At 42.8% G+C, this 22,618-nt stretch overlaps 1 protein-coding gene across 1 annotated transcript in view; it reads right to left on the bottom strand.

Annotated features, from left to right (window-relative positions):
• Nucleotides 1–21,183, bottom strand: part of FAM124A (family with sequence similarity 124 member A) — a 42,541-nt gene extending 21,358 nt beyond the window's left edge. Inside the window, exons 1-2 of the mRNA XM_075727745.1 lie at nt 21,125–21,183; nt 10,428–10,459 (exon numbers count right to left, since the gene is read on the bottom strand). Of these exons, the coding sequence (XP_075583860.1) occupies nt 10,428–10,459; nt 21,125–21,183 (91 nt within the window). The remainder of the gene's footprint in view (nt 1–10,427; nt 10,460–21,124) is intronic.
• Nucleotides 21,184–22,618: the final 1,435 nt, after the last annotated feature.

Below are 22,618 nucleotides of genomic sequence, written 5' to 3'. Positions count from 1 at the left end.
CTCCTCCCTCAAATATGCTGCTGACACCATATGTTACATTGGTAACAGCAGTGTCAGAAATAATCAGAATTTAAATTTAAAAAAAAAAAACAAACCCTTATAATCTAGTTACCCTCTGGAGAGCACTGAAGTCTTACTTCAATACTCTCCTCAACCACAGATTTAGCTACTAACTTGCTGAAAAGCGAGAACCCCAAAATGCTGGCGTACTCATACACCTTCAGGGATATTCTCCTGGATGACAACTGCTGTCACTTCCCCTCTTCCCTCCCACACAGTTCACCACAATTCGAGAGCTGTCTTGGTGTCTCAGTCTGCACAAAACAGATTCACATAATTTGGCATCTTCAAACTGTCTTAGCTTTCTTCACTCAAAAACCACAATCTACTTCTATTGGCCCATCTAAGGGCTCAAATGGCTTCATCGCGCAAAGATTAGTTCTCACAGGACACCTAATGCCCATAAGAGAAACAGTAAGGAAATTTTTTTTTTGATGCCCTGAAAAATATTCCTGGTCTGTGGAAAACAGCTGGCAATTGTCATTCTGTGTCTTTCAGAAACACACAAGAAGAAACAGTAATCAGAAACCCCTGCGTGGGCAACTGAAGCAGAATGCTGAGCTGCTGCTCCCAGGATTTGCCCCAATGAGTTTGGTGATGCTACTGGCATGAATGAGCCTGGGCCATCAGGGTAAGACGTGTGATTTTATGTACCAGCCTATATTGCTGCTAAATTCGGTCCAGTGGAGAAATACAGGGAAGGTGCGTTAATAATTAATGCTCAGCTATTACATTAATTTGTTTTATTGTTATTTTATATTGTATTTAGAATTTTCAAAAAAAGTCGCCTCATTTTTTAGGGGGGTAGGGAAGGGATGAGGGCCTGAAATTGAAACACAGAGAGTATTCCAAATGGCTGCAGATTTCCACTTTAGAAGAGTTAAGCTTTGCAAAGATGATTGTCCTTCCCAATCATAAAATGCTCCTAAAGAAAGATATGGATCATTGTACTCGGCAAGAATCCAGACACCGATCTTTGGTATTAATATCAGATTCTGTACAGCATTGCAATGTGTAATAATTCAGTAAAATTTCCATCAGCAATCACCAGTAAATAAAAAGCTGTACAATGCATGTCAACACTCAAATTGCGTCCAACACCATACTGTTCAAAGTCCTTTGATTGCAAACATTGTATTTTCTTAAAATCCGACTCCTGGGTATAGCTGAGATTCTCAAAAATACGGTTTTTATAAAAGGGCAGAAAGAACATTGCCTTAAAAAAACCCCAAGAAACACTGTACACTAGAGGAGCTGACAAATTTGGTCCAACAATGAGCTCCATACCTCACACAATGTACTGTAGTTAACTGAGAGTGTGATTTTATGATGGGCTTAAAACAATTTAAGACTTCACTGTTGGCACTCTTCCCCCTCCTGTTCCCAGCTAAGTGTTTCCAGTGCTTCCCATGTGTCAGCTCTAGGTGCAAGTTGAAACAGCTCGCTGAACAGACTGAGAAGAAGCCCTCAGACAAGGAGTAATCAGGATTGTGCCTTCTGGTGGCAGTCAGAGAACGGATCTGGCTAAAAATGTTAATTTTCAGGCAGACTTCTTTTAATCAGTTCGCAATTTTGCACAAACCTTCCTGGTATTACAAAGAGGTGGAAGGGAAACATAGCCAGAGAAAAGGCAGAAGCCACAACAGAGCATCTACACTCAAGACACACCTGAAGAAAATATGAGATCAAACCCTAAGGCATGGTCAAGCATTGCCATGTTTGTGTCTCTGTGGACAATCAACAATATTACGATCACAGCAAAGGAGCCCTTTGGACTTGACAGCAGTGGAAAACTATTCTGAATCTCATAATCCTTTCAGCCAACAGCAGTGTGTGGTTCAAAAGACCTACCCCATACCAGCTGATGGAAAAGGGAAGCAGTAATAGAAAGCATGCTTTGTCATCGGTGCTTCATCCTGATCCCATATGGTGGCAGCCAGGAGTCACCTGGTAAACATTTCATGAACCTTTTAGAAATTACAGATACAGGATTTTTTTTTCCAAAATTGTTAATCAACAAATATGAGGTACCAACAAAAACGAGGCAGGCAGTGGACATCTACTGCTCTAGAATGTGGCACGCACCAATTACCAAATGTCCCAGTTCCCCGCTGAGCTTGCATAAATATTATTTATTTATTTTAAAAAGCTCAAACTAAAGAAAAGACACCATGATAACGTACTGCAGCCCTAAAATGAGGAAACTAATTGTTGGCATTGTCAAACATCAGGCATTTAGTAGAAACTGCCTTAACAGCTTCAGCCTTCGCAAGTGTTTTGTCATTTGACTCAGTGAGTCAGATGGCTTTTCCCATTCTACCACAACTAGTGCCTCTGAGTCAGGAGTTGCCATGGATTTTTTAGCTTCCCTCTTCGGACTTTAACAATTCAGACAGACATCTCAACAATTTCCACATCATTCTCATCACTGTACCAGCTAAACTTGGAATGCCAAGATCTTTCCTGCAACCCATTGCTCACGGTAAATGACCCACTAAATGGCTGCCTAGATCCTTGTGGTTTTCTGGGACAGCAGCAGTAACACTTCCACAGAGGGAAATTCAACCCACAACACCTAAAAATCCAATTTAACTTTCTCTGAAAACTTTCCTGTAAATTTTTACTAGAATTGTGTGGTACTCGATAGCTCAGAGTCTATCAAAGATTTCCAATGCTTCTGAATCATGCTTGGTAATGAGAAAGAGGAAATATTTGCTTATGTGGTTTTAATTATGACTATGTGTGCTTAAAAAAGGAGCTAAAAAAAGGTTCAGATTGTCATTCATACACAATTTTTTTTTTAAATAACTATTCCAGTTTTTATCTGCTGTATCTATATGATGGGAAAAAAGCCCTGTCTGGTTGTGATCAGAAAACAATATACAAAACAACAAAAACAGAGTTTTGATAGCTCTGGTCCAGTAACTGTTTAAGGTACACTTACACCCCCTTGATACAGAAATCCCAAGCTAGCACTAAGCCAGTAGGAAGTAATTTAACAATGGGACACACAGTTTGGTGTCTGCTAAATGATCTCAAAAAGTGAAACTTTGATTTAACAAAGAGCAGAGATACATGGGTTACTCCTAGCTAAATACATTTAAACAGGAACTTCAGTCTTTAGAAAGGGAAGGGCATGCTTGTGATTAATGCCACACACTTGGCATCCAAAAATCAAATCTAGATTTGATTTCAAGCACAGTTACACATTCGTTTGTGCATGTCCTTATACATGACTGTGCCTCATTTCTTTTTTTATCTTCTCTTTCTGGTCACTGGCCATCTTTAGTCATGTCTTTAAGGGCACATTTCCTCTCTACTCCTTATGCTTCTAAATAACCATGTGCAGTAAGACCGACCTCACCGTGTTATCTCCCAACTAGAACAGCATCCTAACCTCAACTTCTTGAAAGGTAGAAGTGGAAATAACAACGTTAACTCAATATCAACAACTCCAGCATGGTTTCCAGGCAATGGTGCTCGGCAGCAGTGGTAACTCTGTGCCGCTCCTGACATAGGCAAGGGTCCATTTGCAGCTCCTGAAAAATCAGGATGCATCATCTGTGGATGCTTGTGGATGAGACTGGGATGCTGGTGGGGCTGGGAGGGGGGACGGTACTGTGTGATCAAATACCCTAGCAAAACAATAAGAAGTTGATTAAAAATTATGCAACTGAGAGGGAAAATTAGGGACTGGAGAGCAACAGGGCCTGCTGATGTTGCTCTGGGCTGATGATTCAAACTGAAACACAGGAAATTCTGTTTAAACATAAGAACAAACTTTTTTACCATGAGGGTGGTCACTCACTGGACGAGGTTGCCCATAGAGGCTGTGGGGATATTCAAAACATGATGGGACACTGCCCTGAGCAACCCGCTCTCACTGCCCCTGCTTTCAGCAGAAGGCTTGGACTAGGCAATGTCCAGAGGTGCCTTCCAACCTCAACTTTCTGTGGTTCAGTACTATACTTTTCTATCTTGTATGCAAGCATTTGCGGTGGAATTTGATGACAAGCAGCTACATAAGCAAGTTTTGCACAGCTAAAGACTGCTAGGTAGCACACAGCAATGACATTTTCCTTCTTCACACAGCCACAGTGGGAAACAGCATTGCTCTTTACCTCCAGCAGCATAACACAGGCCACACAAGATATGCAGAAGACCCTCACTATATTTTCCACAGGAGGTGACACTTCAGATTTCACTACTACATAAAACACCTGAATTTGCAACATTGACAGACGCTGCAGGCTAAGAGCTCTACATGATTTGGGTCCAATTTCCTCTTCCATTTTTACTCAGACTTTAATTAGTCTTCCTTTTATAATAACACCTTCTGGAAATGCAGCATGATGCTGGCAAGCCCACTGTAAATTGTTTTTACAATTGTATTTAATACAGCTCATCGCCAGCCATTGTAAAAGCATCTCAGTTTTCTATGGAAACAAGAAACAATATACTACAGTATATCTTCATATTACAGTAAAAGAATATAATTACACTTATTAAATTACATTGTTTGGAGAAATATACTTACAAGATAACCAGTCCAGCAATGCCTGGGTCAGAACAGGTTTGAACTAACCTAACTTAAAGTAGGCAAGTATATTATGAAATTTTAGCTTTGTGACAGATTTTTAAAAGCCCAAATCACACCCAGCCCCCTTCCTGCTCCTGGTTAGTTTTCATCACCTTTAACAGTTAAGTGAAGGCAGCCAGATTTTGAAATGACACACAAGTAATGGGAAGCCATCTCTCCATATGCTATTGTTACAAGGCACCTATACATCTGCGTAATACTATAGATCCTTATGTTCCTGTAGCTCCCGTTATCTCTGCAACCAGGAAGGCTATATCTTTTGTATTTTGTCAAAAGCTCCATTAGTGCCCATTTTGATAGATGTGATCCTTTGGTCTCTGGAGTGTTTGGTAGCAAAAATTCTTAAGAATTAGAAATTGGAGAACTTCTGAAGACACTTTGCTCTCCTCTAAAGGACCTAGTGGTCAGGCTGGATCTGACTCTCTCTTTTATTCAGGGATAGATTTTCCTCTTCACATTTCCTTCCAACAATGCTTACAATCTAATAACTGAAATAGAGAGGAAGATTCCTGATAGACACCATCAAGAAGCAGATGCCACCGGGGAGGTGGGGGGGAGGAGGGGAGAGAAAAAGAGACAAAACAGAAAGAACAAAAGAGAGAGGCAGCATATTGTTACACACACATGGTATGGAAGTGGTGTGAAAACAGTCATGTAACTGTGCCTTGGCAAGCTCCAAGCATGGATGGGACAGGTGGCCTAACACTGACCCCTCACAACCCACCTGATGGTCTACATCGGCACCTGAGTAGCTTTTGATGGGTCCTCAGAATGACACTGCATACAAATATGTAATTTCTACTTCTAATGAGGCCTAACCTCACAGCTGGCTTCAAAGTAAACACAGTTACTCAAAATGAGAGAGATGTGGCACTCTGGGACATGGTTTAGGCTAGTCTACCCTTGATTGGTTTAGTGTGGACTTGGTAGTGTAGGTTAATGGTTGGACCGGATGATCTTAAAGGTCTTTTCCAACCTAAACAATTCTATGATTCTATAAATACAGCACTGAATCAGCAAAGAAAGGTAATGCAGCTTCAGGAAAACAAACGTTTACCTCAAATTCAGGACAGTACTATCTTTTGGGTAACCATTTTTTTCTTATTTGAATATTGTCACTTGACTACATGCCATTAACTTACCCTAATTGTCTTTAATGAGAATTGCTAGGTGTCTAAAAAAGACTGGGAATAAGTCTGAAAGAAAAAGGATGTCGATTAGGGTATGTTATCTTGTTCAGGATGCATACACAAACGCAACGTTTCAAGGGGCTTTTCATAAACAGCAAGTACCGTAGTGCTGGTGATTTCCCATTCCCCATGGCCAGATCCAGCACAAAGAGCAAACACCACTCGGAAATAAACCTACCATCCAAAGTGCCATTAGGGCAGCCTATTTCAACACACAGTTGATGCATGGAGTTAAGATACAGCCTTAGCACCTCACCCTGCCTCCGGAATCAAGAATAAGAGAAACCTTGCCCTTACTAGCCTTCCATAAGGACTGCAAGTTTTGCACACGAGGATTCTTGCCACTTGTAGAGAAAACAGAGTCCAAAACCAGCCCAGGGAGCTGATGCTGACAACACGGACAAAACATGGACCAAATCCCAAAACAAAGATCTGAATTTATACTAGCATAGGAACAGAATACCAAACAGAAAAAAAATTAATTAAAAGAAACATGCTCAGTAACCCACATATTTGTAAATCTGCCAAAAGAAACTGTCTTGCGCTTAATTGTTAGAACCAGAAAGTGGGTGAAATTCCATGGGTTAGGAAGTATGCGCAACATGGAAATAAAATTTTAATATCGCAGCTCTCCGGTTTATCATGGAAGAATACAAGCAACCTAGAAACACCCCAGGACTCAATCACTCCCCAGCTGCTAAATGAAAGGCAGGGGACCAGGGGAAGGCAAATTACCAGCCTTCCAACTGCAAAAAGCAGGTGAGTGACAGACAAGCCCTTTACTTCACTGAGAAGCACAACATGAACCACCACGCTACAGGGTTTTTCTATCTCAAATGCTCTAAAACCTGCCACAAACTTGCATCTTATCCCAGAAGGCCAGTTTTATGTTTCATTTACTGACTTAGCTGGAATGGTACAACTGTGTATCCAGGCAGCTCCCTACTGATTGCCTAGCTGAAAATGTCAGGGGAAAAAGAAAAAAATCACTCACTTGCACAATTATTTCTAAGACAACCTGTCTAAATTGGCTCCAGAGCTGACTAGGTATGGAATATTTCAAATATTACAAATCACAAAAGTCTGGCTGCAAAATGCCCACTTCTGGTTTGAGTATTTCTGAAGAGCCATTATCATAAATGCAAAGATTATGCAGAGGAGGAAATAAGCAGCCCCCATCAAAACTCCTCTTCCCTGGTCGAAAATCATCCCTGAAACACATAGCTCAAAGCAATTTGAAGATAATTAAAATGTTGATGTGCAGAGACTGTTGCTTATTGTGCTGACCAATGCTAATTAATTATTTCTTTGTGATTCCAACTGTCTGTATCCATATGCCACCTATGGTCTTTATATTTTGGTGTTATGTATTTTGGGTAAAGTTCTCTCGTGTGTGAAGTGCTGAGCACAATTCCCTCTCATATATGATTAGGGATCCCTAATGGTAATTGAAAACCATAATTGAAAAGGTAATTGAAAATATGAGCAAAAAGAAGTTTAATACATTTTCTAGATTAATGAAGAGCACACCAATGGGCAAAACATCTGAATAAGACAAAGCACACCTCCTACTAAAGAACAAAGGGAAAAGTGGCTATACACACCAGAATTCGGGGGTGGGGGGGGAAACAACCAGAATTAATTTAGCACTTCTCTTCCTTGAAATCACATTGCTGAACCTTTCAAAGCTGTAATACCCCAAAACCCAGCATCCAGCAGACAGGTTTGCGTGGCATATTTACTCTGCTCCACAAAAAAAGGCAAAGTGGCACACAGTCACCCTGACAACAGCCAGAGCCCGTGCGGCAGATAACTGCTGCATTTTCCTGCAGAAATAAACACGCTCTGCAAACTTTGGTACTCTTCCCAAAGTACTTGCTGTACAAAACCACAAATGTTAGACGAACGCTGCCAGTAAAAAGCATTTTTGGGTTACCCAAAGCCGGGACACAAGGGCAAAGAAGAAAAGAATTGAGATGCTGCATAAGACCCAAGGACCAACCGATCCCCCAGGCAGGGCGTTGAACTACTGAAGTAGTACGTCGCCCATGATAACTGCTGCCATATGCTTAGGGAAAAAAATACTAGAAATTACGCATGTACAGGATGAGCCTTGCATTGCCATATAGCAGCCGATGAGATTTTACTTCTGACTTGGGGGTTTAGGGTTCCTGTATACTTTTGCATTGGTGCAAAGTCCTGCAGTTTGTTCAGCTGCTGTCACTACAGCAAGTGATATAGGCAGCTGCAGTTAATTCACCTGCTAAACCTTTCTCATCCTTTTCTTGGCATGTCTGTGGAAAACCGTTGTCCAGTGGAGTTCATCCAGAAATTTAGAAGACTATTCATTTATTAAACACTGAAATCGGAGCCTTGTTGGCACCACTGCATAAGACCCCTGTAAAACCAAATTAGCCCGTAATCCTTCTGGTTTAGATAAACTCCACTTCATTAGAACAGGAGCTTCAGATGAAGCAGCTGTAGGTAATGGAGATTCTTTGCTTTTTAATTTACAACAGCTTACTTTGTATTATGTTAGGGCTTAACAGCATCATTGATTAGACTGCTTTCTGTACTATGAATGATACCACTTGTTGAATCTTTTCCTCGAAGAAATAAAAATGGCCGAATCACCTTTTTTTCCTAATATCTCTTCCACAATAATCTTTTCTTCAAACACATTACGCAGCCCTTGACTGCCAGCCTCCGACATGAAAGCATTTCTATTTTACTGAAATGCTTTTATGTAGCTGTTTCCGTTACTCTGACCAAACTGACCACATGAACCCCACAAAATGCAAAGTTAAATACTGCTACTTATGAAGCTGTATCAATATAATTGGCCTTGGAAGCAGAAAAGAGAAAGGAGACTGTCCTGTCTTCTCCTCAACTTTTGTGTCTTTGCTGGAATGATAATACTTCCTTGTACTGACAAATTACTGGTGTTGAACTACAACTGTAATCTCCACATATTCTGGACAGCTGTGGCCAGCAAGACACTGAGGTGACCACAGTTAACATGACACACTGGAGCTGCCACACAACCAAAAATAACCCTTACAAACAGCTCATTTAATAAAAACCCATTTGCAAATGCAATGGGTTACCTTTATTTGTAAAACTTGCGGCAGTCATGCAAAGCTGATAACGGATCAAAACCAAATTTTTATATGAGAAATACTTTACTTACACCTTGTCTTCTGAACTTATCTGCCAAATAAGCACTTGTACAAGCAAATAATTATGAGTCACCATCCAAGTAGTGGAGGAAGCTGGCAGCATATCCCCAAGCCATCACCCAAACTTGTGAGCTGAAGGGGTCGTGGGACACACACCTGGTGTAACCGGTCAAATCCAATATGCTTTTACCATCACAGAAAAGTTGATTGCCTGGATTTTGCCTCCCAATCGTTTCCAGAATCACGTCCAACAGTGGGAAACCAGAAATCTATTTAAACAACAGAATTTAGGAAAAAGCTGCACTGAATTCTCTCTTTCTCAGATACACACACACTGAACAGATGGAGGAAAGACAGTGAGCTCCCTGCTAGTCACATCAGCTCAGGAGCCAGACATTATGAACACTGTCTGATCCAGCTCTTGTTGAAATCAATAAAAGCCCTCTGCTGAAGACCATGGGAGATGGAAAATAACCATCTCCATGCTTCAGCCAGAAAGTGTGAATGAGAAAAAACTGACAGCTTTCTTCCCCTCTGATTTTCATGGCACTTAAAGATCCAGATTATAACACACAATTAGTCATCTGTGAATTTTTGATCTGCTTGCTTGGCATAAACAAAGCTCATGTCTACGTGCGAATCAGGGAGACAGGCATCACCTTGCACTTTGACAAGAGACACTAGTAGCTGTACATGAATAGGCATTACCACATTTTAAAGTGCTGTGGATACAGTATGTCCTACAACTAAGAAAATGGTTGGACTGGGTAGATAGAGGACTGAAAAAACGCTCCTTGTTCCTAAAAAAAAAAAAAAAAATCAAACCCCACCATTTTGCATTAATGAAAAAGAAAGAAAAAGTAATCCAGATACCAGGATTCATCTTTTATCAGTTGGATAACCTGAAATTTAACTGGCTATCATAAACATCTAGAAAGACTGTGACACTTACTAGAGCATCTATCATCTTTGAAACCAAAGAAATGCTTCACAGAATTTGCTCTCAAGTACTTCCCTGGCATCAGCTTACAATAAGCATTCAATTATTCCTCCATCCCCCAGCTCTAATGACATTCATCAGTGCAAATTCATTTGGCTGGAGGACCCATTCACACCGGCCACACAGTGTCTACATATTTAGTTCTCATTTTGCCTTGCATTCTTGTGAGCTCTAATATCTATGACTTTACATATGGTTTGTATTTTGGTCATAAACATCCAATCAGATTAATTTTCTGTACTGTTTCTAGACATAGATCCAAGAGGAGAAGGAATGGGGGCTTTACAGTGTCAATGTGAACTCCATCATAACACTAGGTTGATGTTAATAAATATTACAACCAGAAAAAAGAAAATATGAGAATCCATTTCAAAAAAATTCTCAAAAGTTATACTCACTGCTGGTAGAGGACATACGGCTGTACTCAGACCTGCAAGACAAAGATTTTAGTTAGACAATATTAAATCTAAAAGAGAGAATGAAAAAATGCACCAAATCTAACTCAAATTGCATATTAAAATAGTTTAATGCCCATTTAGCATTATTTTTACGCTAAGTTAATAACTGGAACAGGTTTTGAACATGGCCTCTGAAAAACTGGCGTCTCGCATGAATTTTGAAAACACCTACGTAGAGTAAGTAAAGGAACTAGGGTTTTATCTTCATGCTACCTAAATTTAGGCGTAAAAACTAAAGCTCAGAAGGCTCTCTATAAGGAAAAAATAGGCTGCTTCAGAAACAGGTGAGGAGCAGAAGTCTACTAGATTTTGACTCTGCTCCTCATCTTTCTCACCTTATGTCCTCTAAATGCTGCTTTGCAGGTTTTTTTTCTTTTTTTAAGAGAACTCTATTCAAAGAGCAGAATTTTTATTGTTCTTAGGTCAAGCACGGAAGACACAAAATGAGTACCAAAATATAAACATATAGACGACAAAGCTTTTTGCTTTAGGAAACCCTTTTCCTCTCCAAGACTTCTCTCAGTAAAATGTAGGCCCGCTGGTTCTACTTCAGTGCGTACTGGATTAGCCGTGAGAAAGTCAGAGCAGTTAAGTATTTTGAGCAACAGTGCAATTAATTTTGCAGCTGCATATAACTCCAAACTTGTGAAAACCCCATTCTGGGCTGATTAAAACTCATAAACATGGCACATTTATGTCCTAAAGATTCAGAAATACTAAGGTAAAACGAATATGCCAGCACTGCATATACTTTTTTTAAAAAAGAAAATTTATTTCCACTTCTGATGCCCTACCTATGACTTCTGAGTGTTTGGTTTTGGAGTTCACAGTCACACAGCCTCCACTCCCCTATTCTCTGGGTCCCCAAAACAGACCCCACTTGCCAGAGCTCTCTGCCACAATTAACGTCTCGCATGTATGCCCTGCAGTGCCCTGAACATAGCAGGCAAACTGTTCAGGGAGTCATAACAAGAGTTCTTGGATCCAAACCTAAATGCTTGGTTTATGTAAATAATTGCAACAAGTTTGCAATATTGCTTTAAATTAAAAAAACATGTGAGCCTTGACTCCTAAGATATTTGTTTGGAAATAGATACCATCTAAGCATATTCTCAGGATACCTTCATACTCTAGGCTCTCAAGCATCCAAGGGAATAAAGGCCCTCAACCCCACATAACTAATAAGTGGTAGCTTTCAATTTTAATATGGACATATCTCTGCAGAAGAAACAAAGCAGTTACAGTCATCCCCGTATTTCACGGCCCCATGCTTAGCACTCAGTAGGCTGCAGATCAGATGCTAAGACTGCTGATTTAGGTGACAAAGACGATGAGGAGGTACCCCCAACTCTTCTTGCCAATCCTGCAAGACTGGTGAAAGATGGCACAATCTGAATTTTTCACAGTATCGATGAAAAAATCCACCAACAGCATCAAGTACCGTGAGGTTATCAAAGCTTTTGAAAGAGGTCTGTGCAATGCCGGGGAGGAGAGTTGCTGACGGGGGCTCCTGCTCTCTCCCCTTTACTAACTCCTGCATTCCCAGCCACTTTGATAACGCCAGGGAGCAAGGAAACATATTTGCATCATGCGTGGCAGAGACCACGGGATTAGGTCATTAGTAGCCCCTCTCAGTTGCCCCATATATCTGCTACGCAGCACCTCCTCTATGAATAAAATGTTACCCCTCAGCCAACCTCCCCCAGGACCCTTGTGTAGCTGGGAAAGGCAGGGGCAGTAACGACATGAGCAGAGAAGGAGACCTCCTTCTTCCTGCTGCTGGGCCATGTACACACCACCGGTCCGGCTCTGGGCAGGGACCGAGGGGAAGCAATCCCAGGGGCGGGCTGAGTAGTGCTGTGCAGGCCATAAAGCTGCGTGGTATTTTCAGCAGCAAGTCACGTTGGCATCATTTGGCACCATGTGAATCTGGAAGGGTGTTAAAACCATGCAACATGAAGCACATGAGTGCTTCACAAGCCCAGAGGCAAGCAATATACACCCAGCTGCCTCCAAGCATCACAAGCAAGGCTTCATTTAGTGTGCACTTCTGTTTGAAAACAGCCCGGGGCTGCCGTTCAATGTATCTGTGTTCAGCAGTTGGCGGCTAATTCAATATGAATCTGCACTGCTTGTATTTCGGATAGAAGCGAGACAACGTTTTGCCTTTTGCTTACTGCAGGTAGAAGCAGCTTTCTATTACTTCACACTGTTATTTTATTACCCCAAAGTGCTGCAGGCACATTACAGGACATGGAGAATTAATGAGTCCTGAACCGAGGAAGTGGCAGTCTATGTACAGGCAGGACATGAAAAATGAGACAAGAGGAAAAATAAAAAGATGGGGAGTGAGAAAGGAGGAGACAACAGTGTGCTTGGAGACTAATTGCACAGACACATTTTAATAGGCTTTAGAATTGTATTGGGGGCTTTTTGTAATTCTAATATGGTTCAAGCTAATATTTAATTCATGTTTGTTGCATAACTGACATACACAGAATTAAAAAAAAGGATAATTAAGCTCAAAGGCTTATGTCAACCTCAGATGCCAAAATGAGGACTATACCCTCCCTAAGCTCCCTCTATAGTGAATAAAAAGAGAAGTCTGAAGTCTATCTCTCCCTAGCTGCTGTCTAGAGATGAAGCCTACAAGAAACCATATTCCTAATGTAGGACCCTCGGCTACGTGCCTAAAACCAAAAGGGATAAATACGAGTCTCTGTGTGTTCTCAGGGCCAACCTGAATCACCTTTTGTCCCCCCCCGACTCCTTCCTTTCTTAGAATTTCTTTGCCTTGAATCTAGTCCTTAAGAACAAAAATAACACTGTTAGTAAAATCCTTAATATTTTCAAAACATTAGCACAAACCATTCAGATTCATTACATGTGCTGGTAAGTGGCTTACAAAATACATTTTTTTCTCCTTATAGTCAGCTATTTATGATACTAAATCCTGAAGTTTCTAGAAGTCTTTTAAGCTTTTCAGACTAGTGTACACAATGAATATTCCCTTTGACAAGATCATGCATTAGAAAAATTAGGTACCGAAATAAACATCTCCTGGGTCATGTAGACTCTCTGGACATCAAGCAACTTTGTTCCTTCCCATTCTTTCTATCCCTGTTTTAAATATCCTGATTATCGGCTTCTATCAATTCCCTTGGAAGAGGATTTTCCCATTAGGATAACTCAAGCGTAAAGCACTCATGGGCTTTACCAGTGACAGACTGGGGCCATACTGGGACTCAGAGGTTCCAGGCCAATTACATGGTCTTGCAGCAATCTATTTCCTCTGATAGATATTACATTATAGATAAAAGGAAAGAGACATTCAGGACAGAAACTGAACAAATGGAGGACTGTTCCCCTTACAGGCACATAATGAGGAAAAAAATGATCAAAAAGTGTATTGAAGCAGTGGGAGGTACTGAAAAGGAGGGCTCATCACTCAGTCAAAAGACACATCAGTTTGCAAAGAATTTGTGCTCAACGGTCAGCCCACCAGCAAAGAGGAACTGTGAACATGTCAAGAGACATTAAAATAGGAATGTAGAAGCTTGAGATAAACGCGGGACCTCAATTCCCATCAGCGCCGTTGAAGGATCAGGACTGTGCGTTATTGGAGAGTGTAAGACCATCATAAGCACAAACGATCCTGAGCAATCCTCTGAGATCAGCCTGCGCTACTCATTGCTGGTTAGTAATACAGAGTCTCAAAATATGCAAGAAAGGGAACCAGTAAGTAGCTGCTAGCACAACTTGCAGTTCCTGAGTATGGTACATAGAAACACTCTAAACTTGCTTCTTTGGGTAAGAAGCATGACTACTTTACATCTCCGAAGCACGCAAGCAATGTAGCTACACCAGGGGTGCACTGTGCTTGGGTTACTTTGGCATGCTAATCAGCCATGGCACAGCATCCTGTTAACACAGGTACAGTGGTGACATCTATGCTAATAAACAAATGCGCACAAGAGAACCGTCTGGGACTGAGGCCAATTGTCATGAAACAGGCTGCACCTGTACCATTAAAACCTTTTGTCTTCCAAAACAGACTGGCAAGTGGTCTGCTGGGAATGGTCCCTGGGCCATGGCAACGTGGTAAAACAAGTCCTTCGCCCACAGTAAAACACACCCAAGAATCACATGGGAGACAGCTAGATGGCCCCAGCCAAACTGATGCCATCAACCATTTTAAGTATTCAACAATGTGGACAACTCTGTCCTGGTGCTTAGGGACCCCCCCGCACGCCTTTTAATGCACTGGCATGGCCGTAACTAGGGTTTCCAAGCCAAACAGCATCTCCACAAGGCAGTCAGCTGTGTAAAACGAGCACACGTCTCTCAAGTTATTCTGACATAATACTACACCACGATATGCCCAAGATCTCCATTGCCAGGACTCCTTAATCCCCGCAAAAAATGAAATTGTGGAAAGTTTACTAGCTCTTCTGCTATCTGCATCCTTTGCTTGCCTAGGACTGATGGAATGGCACCTGCCGGATTCACATTTCCCCTGGTTTTTGTACCTAGCGTTGTTTCAGATTTCACTGTTTCATATTAAGAGCTGTATTTAACAGCTTTTTTGCCTTCCCTCCTCCAGAGAGCACTTCACGGGGCACACGGGAGGATTTTATAGCAGTTAAAGCACAACGTGTGAGTCAGAAGATTTAGCTTTGTAGCTCTGTCTTGGGTTTCTTCTCACCAAATTCCTGTGGGTCAGATTACGATCTGCTTCACTAGTGTGAGTCCAATGTAAATCCATTACCTTCACTGTACTTCTGTTTCTGCAGTCAAGACAACTGCAATGGACTAACTCGGAGCATCTTGTCTTAAAACGCCTTGCTCTGGATTTCTAGTTGAGTGATGAAGCTGGATGACAGATTCCCATCCCTCAGCTGTAACTACCACACTCAGGAGCTTATTACCAACAACAGTGCTTGAGGCTCCATGTGAGAGACATCATCATCGTTGTGTAAGTATGAAGGGTTGTTTGTAAACTTTCAAAAAGCACCTAATGGGGCAGGACCACACTGTGCTTTCGTGAGCACACCTGCCTGCGCACCCTGCTCACCGCTCATCCCCAGAGGGATGCACCAGGACTCCGGTGGCACATACCTGCACATCCAAAGCCAGCAGGTGTGTCACCCTCACAGGGTCCTGTTGCCCTTAACTATCAACAGAAGCAGCCTAACTTACACCAGATGCCTAACCTTCACACAGCTACAGTTAGCTGAGGTGAACCACACTGGCCTGCTGGGACCTAGCCATCACGGGTGTCAGCACACACCTCCTGGCCACCAGAACGTGATTTGAAATCTGTTTCAACCTCACTTTCGGTGCCTAGCCCCAGTGCCATGCGCTAGCAGGTCTGCTTGACCTGAGGTTCAACCAAAGAGCTTCGCTCCACTGATTCAATCTGGTTAGAAATGGTGCCTCAACCCCAATTTGTGACAAATAGCTCAACTTTATATTATTTGAATGTCAAACCAGAGACAAGTTGGCTACCTTGGCACATCTGGAATGGCGGATATATAGGAAGTGAAAGTCTCAGAAAAAAAAAGAAACCCCAAGGTAAAACCAGGCCTTAAAACAGGTTTCAGCAGCAATGATTTCTGCTCCTGAGAGTTTCTCATAGATGGTTGAAATATGTAACGAGAGACTGACATGTCAGATTGAAGGACTACCATACAGATGACAAAGTCATAAATGCTGAATCCCTTTAAGCTAGAAACACATGACACAAAAAGAACCTCTCACCCCAATAAACCATTCAACTATTCATTTGATAATTTAAGCAACCCATTCTGACTGAGGACACACATCAATTACAATTTTCTTAATACTTTTTCCTTTAAGTGGGGTACACCCTCTTCTTTATAGGCTGCCTTGTCTCCTATTAGCAATTGTATTTTCTACTTTAGAGTCTCACACATTTTACAGAACTGCAACAAAGACAGAATTTTTTTATCTGCTTAGCAGAGAAGTTAACAGAAGCTCAAATAATTTGTGATTTGGCCAGGGTCACACATGCAGCTAGTGAGAGCCACAGGGAAAACCAACAAACAAGTATAGCACAGTCAAAAAATTAACATAATCTCTGCAAAATTAATTTGAGGAATAAAACCACAGGAGAAAATGAAAAGGAGGGAAAAAGGAGAGAACAAGCCCCCTGAATATAACTGTAACCAAACAGTAATGGATTTTGCTAAACAGATGTTAAAAATAGCTGCTGCATGGTACAGTGCCTTAAGCTTCAAGTGTCTTTTGTCTATCTGTTTTGCAATAGGTTTCTCTACTTATCACTGGACTGTTCCTTGGCAGCTGTCTGCTACTAAAGAGACAGTATAATTTTCCTTCTTTCTAAAATTCATCAAATACTCAGCAATTAACTACTAATGAATTCATTTTGCATGATCAATATTTAGGTTTTTAACTTATTATACAGAAAAAACCCTCCTTGTACTTCAATAATGTCTCTCCACTTTCTCTAAAAAGATAAGTAAATTATTTGAAATATAAGTGGAAAAGTTGTAAATTCAAATAATTTAAGTTAAAAGTTATAACTTCTCAAAACTTTAATTGACTTCTAAGTAAGGAAGGAGAAAACTAAGGGTTTAGGCAAACTTTGATACTATTAGTAAGCTAATGATTTAAGTGTGAACCCTTTAAGTCATGAGCTCTCACAGCTGTCTAAGGGAACAAGTGAAGTTCTGCTGGGAACTGTCACATATATTGAAATCTTCATTAATGTCTGCTATCTCACTGAAGTGTTATGCTCATATACACTTGATAAATAGGAGGGAGCATTCCTACAGAAGTAGTCCTTCAACATGGCTAACAGGACCAAATAACAGTTTAAGAATCAAAAATTTAAGACTTTAGGTCTGAGAAACTACCTGTTTTTCACATTCACTATGCATCACTCGGGATATCAGTCCTGAATACAGTGAATTCAGCTGATGCTTTGCCCTTGACATCAGTGGTAGCAAGAATCTGTCTCACTGCTTCAAAATTACACGCCTCATGACTTTCAAAATTGTTTTAGTTTGTCATCTTGGGAGTTTCAGCCCCCAAAAACTTTGGCTCTGCTATTCAGAGTAAGGATAGTGAAATAATGGCATTTGCATGGCTTGCAAAACCAGGAAAATTTGAAAATCATAATTTCTATGACTTATTTTAGGTAGCTTAGTATTAATTTTTCTAGCTTTTCTTTTTCCTTTACAATTTATCTGCAGTTCTTTAAATATGTATATTTCTCCTCCCTTCTATTTCTTTCTTCCACTTGTTTTTCCCTCTGTATGCTTTCTAATCAAAGACCAAAGAAAGACCATTTTCTTCTTCCTAAAATGTCAGGTTTTATAGTACAAATCCGCTACTAAAATTATTACCACAGAAAGCTCTGTGTCTCACACACTTCTGGGCTAAAAGATTTCAGTAGCAGATAAAATAAGGTTTTTATACTAAAAAGCCCCAAAATACATTTCCTGAGAAGACACAATCTGTACAGGCAAAATCTCTAAGACCAAGGATGGTAAAACTCTTTCAAATCTCATTAATAAATAGCCAATATAAACTAATTGGCTTATATGTTCTACTCCCTTTATTTAGGTACTTGACAACACCAGCTCAATCCATTCTTATTGGATTCAGGAACTCAAAATACACTATTTTTGTTCACCAGCCTCTTTGCCAACCCAATTTACCAAGGCAAATGCAGTAAGAGGAAGGTATTTTCCAGTGGATTAGGAAAACGAAGGCTTCAAACCATAACTGATCTTGCCTGTAGCACAGAGTTTCGCCTGCTCTTGTAGCTGGAAGCCACAGCAAAACCTTAAGGAACATATGTCCAATAGGGTACTTGATGTATTAGATTGGTTAGCTGCTGTAAGCAGCTTCAGTGGTACAGGGTCCATATAAGAGCTCACGCATCATTACATACGATCACCAAGATGACAAGGGCTTGCAGCACCTACATTTACTAGAGTCACTATCCACTATTGTTCACTCAGCAACAGAAAGGGACCACTTGATGTAAAACTGTTACTGAATTACTTTGACAGTTGTCTCTCCTTGTACTTTCAGAGGATGCCAGCTGAACTTCAAAATAGTTAATTAACTTTTTTTCTTTTTTTACCATTGAATAATTGGAGAAAAAGGAAAACAACTCGATTTAGCAATAGCTATAATGAGACAAAGCAAAAAGCAGATCTTCTGGTAAGAGGGGAAAAGCAAGTGCTGCGAACAGTGGGTTTGGTGAGAAAGCTGAAATATAAACATTGTGAAAGAGACATACGCAACATGTTTATCAGACTAAAATAGCTGCTAAACAGAACTAAAAATAATAATTGAAATGCAGAGACCCGTTGCTTTTCAAAATAAACTTCAGTGCGAAGCACTGCAGTTATTAGTTGCCATATGTCATCATTCAGATTCCTCAGACAGACTCTTCTGCTAACCTACACCTTCCAGTGTCAAGCCTGGGACAGGGATGCTTCATGTAATCATCAGCTTTAGCACCTCATCAACACCAGACACAAGCAGCTGTCATGCTGGTCACTGAGGTCTAAAGGCTAATGTCACCAGCTGGGTCAAATCCTTCCAAGTGCCCCTCCCAAGGAAACCCAGGTTTTTCTGTTCCAGATAAACACAGCAAAATAAGAGTGACTTGACCCATCAAGGATTTTTTGAGCTTTGAACCAGCCATAAATTCACTGGTTATTTTGTCTTCCTTTTACCCATGTCCCCCAAAGATGAGCTAAAACCTTGTTATCCCACTATCTGGAAAGAGGCCTGCGTTTTTTCCTTTAAGCTCATATCACACAAAACATTTTAAAATTCTGTTAGGTGTGTCCACACTACTACAGCTATTTAAGGTGATGGAAAAAGTCCTTAACCTCCCAGACCACAGAAGAGATAAAAAAAAATTATTTGAATTAATAGCTGGATGTATGAATAAGGTAGCCATATTCCATTTCCACTTTTTTTTTTTTTTTTTAAAATTTGTAATATTGCTACTTCAGTTTTGGTGCCATGCACCTAACACCACTTTGCAAAAAAGAATTGTCTTTGCAGTTTTGTTATACTCTCGGTCTCATACATCAGCGGGGTGCCCTGATGCAATAGTAGGTGCTATTATTCACCAGTACCAGTCTGTGATTAGGGTACCGTCTTTTTCCCTGAACCTCAGCATGTGCTGTTACGGTAGGAAGAAGGAAAAGAGTCAAAGAAAGAACAGGAACACTGTCTGACCTTGTTGCAAAGGGAAGTATCTGTCTATGAGTACACCCTTCTGCCCACGCCACAGAGTACAGACCAAAGGAGATACACCAGACAAGGAGCTGGGAGAAATACAGTTGGGAAAGCAAGGAGGGAGGAGAATGAAGACCTAGGAGAGAACAGTGCCAACAGGAGTGGGCAACCTCCTTTTGTCCTTCTGGAGCCAGAGAGGGAGCAAAGGCTCACTCTTGTTCCCAACAAGATGACACGGCAGCAGCGTGTAGGACAGAGCTGGAAAGCACTTCCCTCTCTCTCCCACAGAGATGGGCTGAAGGTGGGAGCCAAACGGGGGATCCCATGGATCATCCTTGCAGCTCCATCATCTTAGGGGAAGTCACCCAGCTAACAAACATAGTGCACCTCTGGCAGCGGAGTCATGAAGTCAGAAGAAAAAAAAAGTCATTCTTAACTCTTATATGACCATTACAGGTTGGACGACTACCAGCGAAGTTTACAGCGCTTCATAGGTCACTACGAGGAGTATCAGGACAACAGCAACCCAATTTCAGGGTGCCTACAAAGCCAACCTGCTTTTGTGGCTCGCTGATGCCCTTCTAAGGAGTCAACCCCATCTGCCTGACGTTGTCCGGGTGACGCTGCCACAGGGACAGCACAGGTAGCTGGGCATGCTTCCAGACTGTCCCCAGCACAAGTCACCCTGCGATACGGGGATGGTGCGGCACCAAGCCCTCGCCGATGTGCCTACAGCCCCGCAAAGCGCAGCGCGGGGCCCCGCCGCTGAGGCAGCACAAGGTGCTTTGCAGCCCCAGCTAAAAGCCCGCGGCCGCGATCTCTCGGTATCTTCATAGAATCATGGAATCATAGAATGCTTTGGGTTGGAAGGGACCTTGAGAGATCATCGAGCCCAACCCCCCTGCAGTGAGCAGGGATTGAACCGGTGAACTTGGCGTTATTAGCACCATGCTCTAACCCACGGGGATCTCGGTATCTTCCTCCCCATGTGCAGAAGGAGGATGATGGGGAGCTCTCCCCTGCTCAGCCGAAGAAGGTCAGTCCCCCGGGGCTTTCCGAGCACGGCGATGCCCCGCGGCAGGAGCGCTGCCCGCCTCCCCAGGGGATCACACAGGACCCCCAGCCCCTGCGGTGGGTGCGGGGGAACACGGCGCTGAGCGGGGTGCTGCCCGGGGGGCACTCCCGTGCCTGTCGGGGGCAGGCTCAGCCCGGGACCCGCAGCCGCGACCCCAGCCCCAGCCCCGCCGCTGCCGGGACGGGCTCGGCGGCGGCCGCCGGCAACAAGTGCAGCCGCCGGGCGGGCGCTCCGGCCCGGGAGGGAGCCCCCAGGCCCGGCCCGGGCAGTGCGGGGGGGGGGGGGAAGGTGAGAGCCCCCCGCCACTCACCCGCCCGTCTCGGCTCCCGAGTCCACGCAGTCGTCCTCGCCGCCGGGCTGCTTCTCCATGGCGGCGGCGGGGCTCCGCGCCCGCCCTCCCGCGGGGGAGCGGCGGCTGCCGCGACCGCCTCTGCCTCTGCCGCTCCGCCGTGTGCGGGAGGCAGCGGCTGCCGCCGCCCGGCCCGCCCCGGCCCGCCTGCCCGGCGCTCGGAGCCGCTCCCCCGCCCGGCCTCCCCCTCCCCGCCGTGGCCGGCGCCGAGCCCCCCCCCCCCCCCCCGCCCTCCTCCTCCCGCGGGGGAGCCCGGTGAGGGGGGAAGGAGAGGGCCTGCTCCCCCGACTCCCTAAAAGCACCCCCGTCCCGCAGAGAAAACCTTTCATCCACGCTTGCCGACAGGCCACCGTCTTTAGGTGGCTGTATTTTAGAAACTACTTCAGCACCTTCCTCATGCCACGATTGTTTTTTTCCAGCTGCAAGAAGGGCTGAGGGGTGCGGCGCCCCATATCCAGTGCAAGTTGAGAGAGCCGGTTGGATGGACATCCTCACCACCCGTGTGTTTTTCGGAGTATCCGCTGTTACAGCCTTTTATTTGAACTCTTTCGCTGTGCTGAGCTTTCTCCAGTCTCCCTTAGCGCTGCCTGGCACTTGCTCGTTACACCGAACATAATCATTTTGAAATTACATTCAGAAGCGGGCAGGGGATGGTTTGCCAACCCCATGCGAATTTCTGTAATGATGACAAAAAATGATGCGATGCAAAAGGAGCATTTTGAACGCCGCCTGTGAAGAAATGCTGATGTAGGAAAGCCTACCAGTAGCGGGGCAGTCGCATTCAATAACATAAGAGTGCAGTGAAAAGTTGTGGGTGAGCTCCTGTATTCTGTGCATGTCACACTTGCACGTCTGTTTTGTATTTGGAGGTGAACACCTCTGTTTCTCCATCACTTACATAAATACAAATATTCACCCACATAGGTGTGAACCAACCTCTCACCTGGACAAAAAAAAATCAGCCTTTCTTTAATCCACTTGGTCATTCAGGCTGTAGCAGATGACAAGAGAAGGGGACAGAACTGATATGTTAGCTGGTGTCTCCAAGCTGGGAGAGCAGCACTTCTGTCTCTTCTGGATCAGGTTCAAGCACAGAACTGGGAGGTGGTGCTCTCTCTTCCCCACAATCTAGATATTGTGGGACAATTTAAAAAATAAATCTACCCCACAACTGGGAAATCCTTTCCACTAATGTTTTGTGGAAAATATCAGGTTTGACAAATTGAAATTTTCTCTTCAGAATTCTCCAACCACCAAATTACTGTCAGCTACAGGAGATGGCCACTTGCAGAAAGTGATCAGAAGTAAAATAAAAAAAGTGGTTTTAAAAATAATTATTTTCTTCTACTTTTTATTATTTTTGCCTTGCAAGAAAGAAGAAAAATAGTGAAAATCTCAATAGCTGAGACATAAAATGGGCCAGAATGTCTAACTATACTGCACAATACAATCTTA

The sequence above is a fragment of the Pelecanus crispus genome, chromosome 1 (genome assembly GCF_030463565.1).
Source record: "Pelecanus crispus isolate bPelCri1 chromosome 1, bPelCri1.pri, whole genome shotgun sequence".
NCBI lineage: Eukaryota > Metazoa > Chordata > Aves > Pelecaniformes > Pelecanidae > Pelecanus > Pelecanus crispus.
The sequence above is the reverse complement of the archived record's forward strand: the minus strand, read 5'-3'. Positions and strand labels throughout refer to the sequence as shown.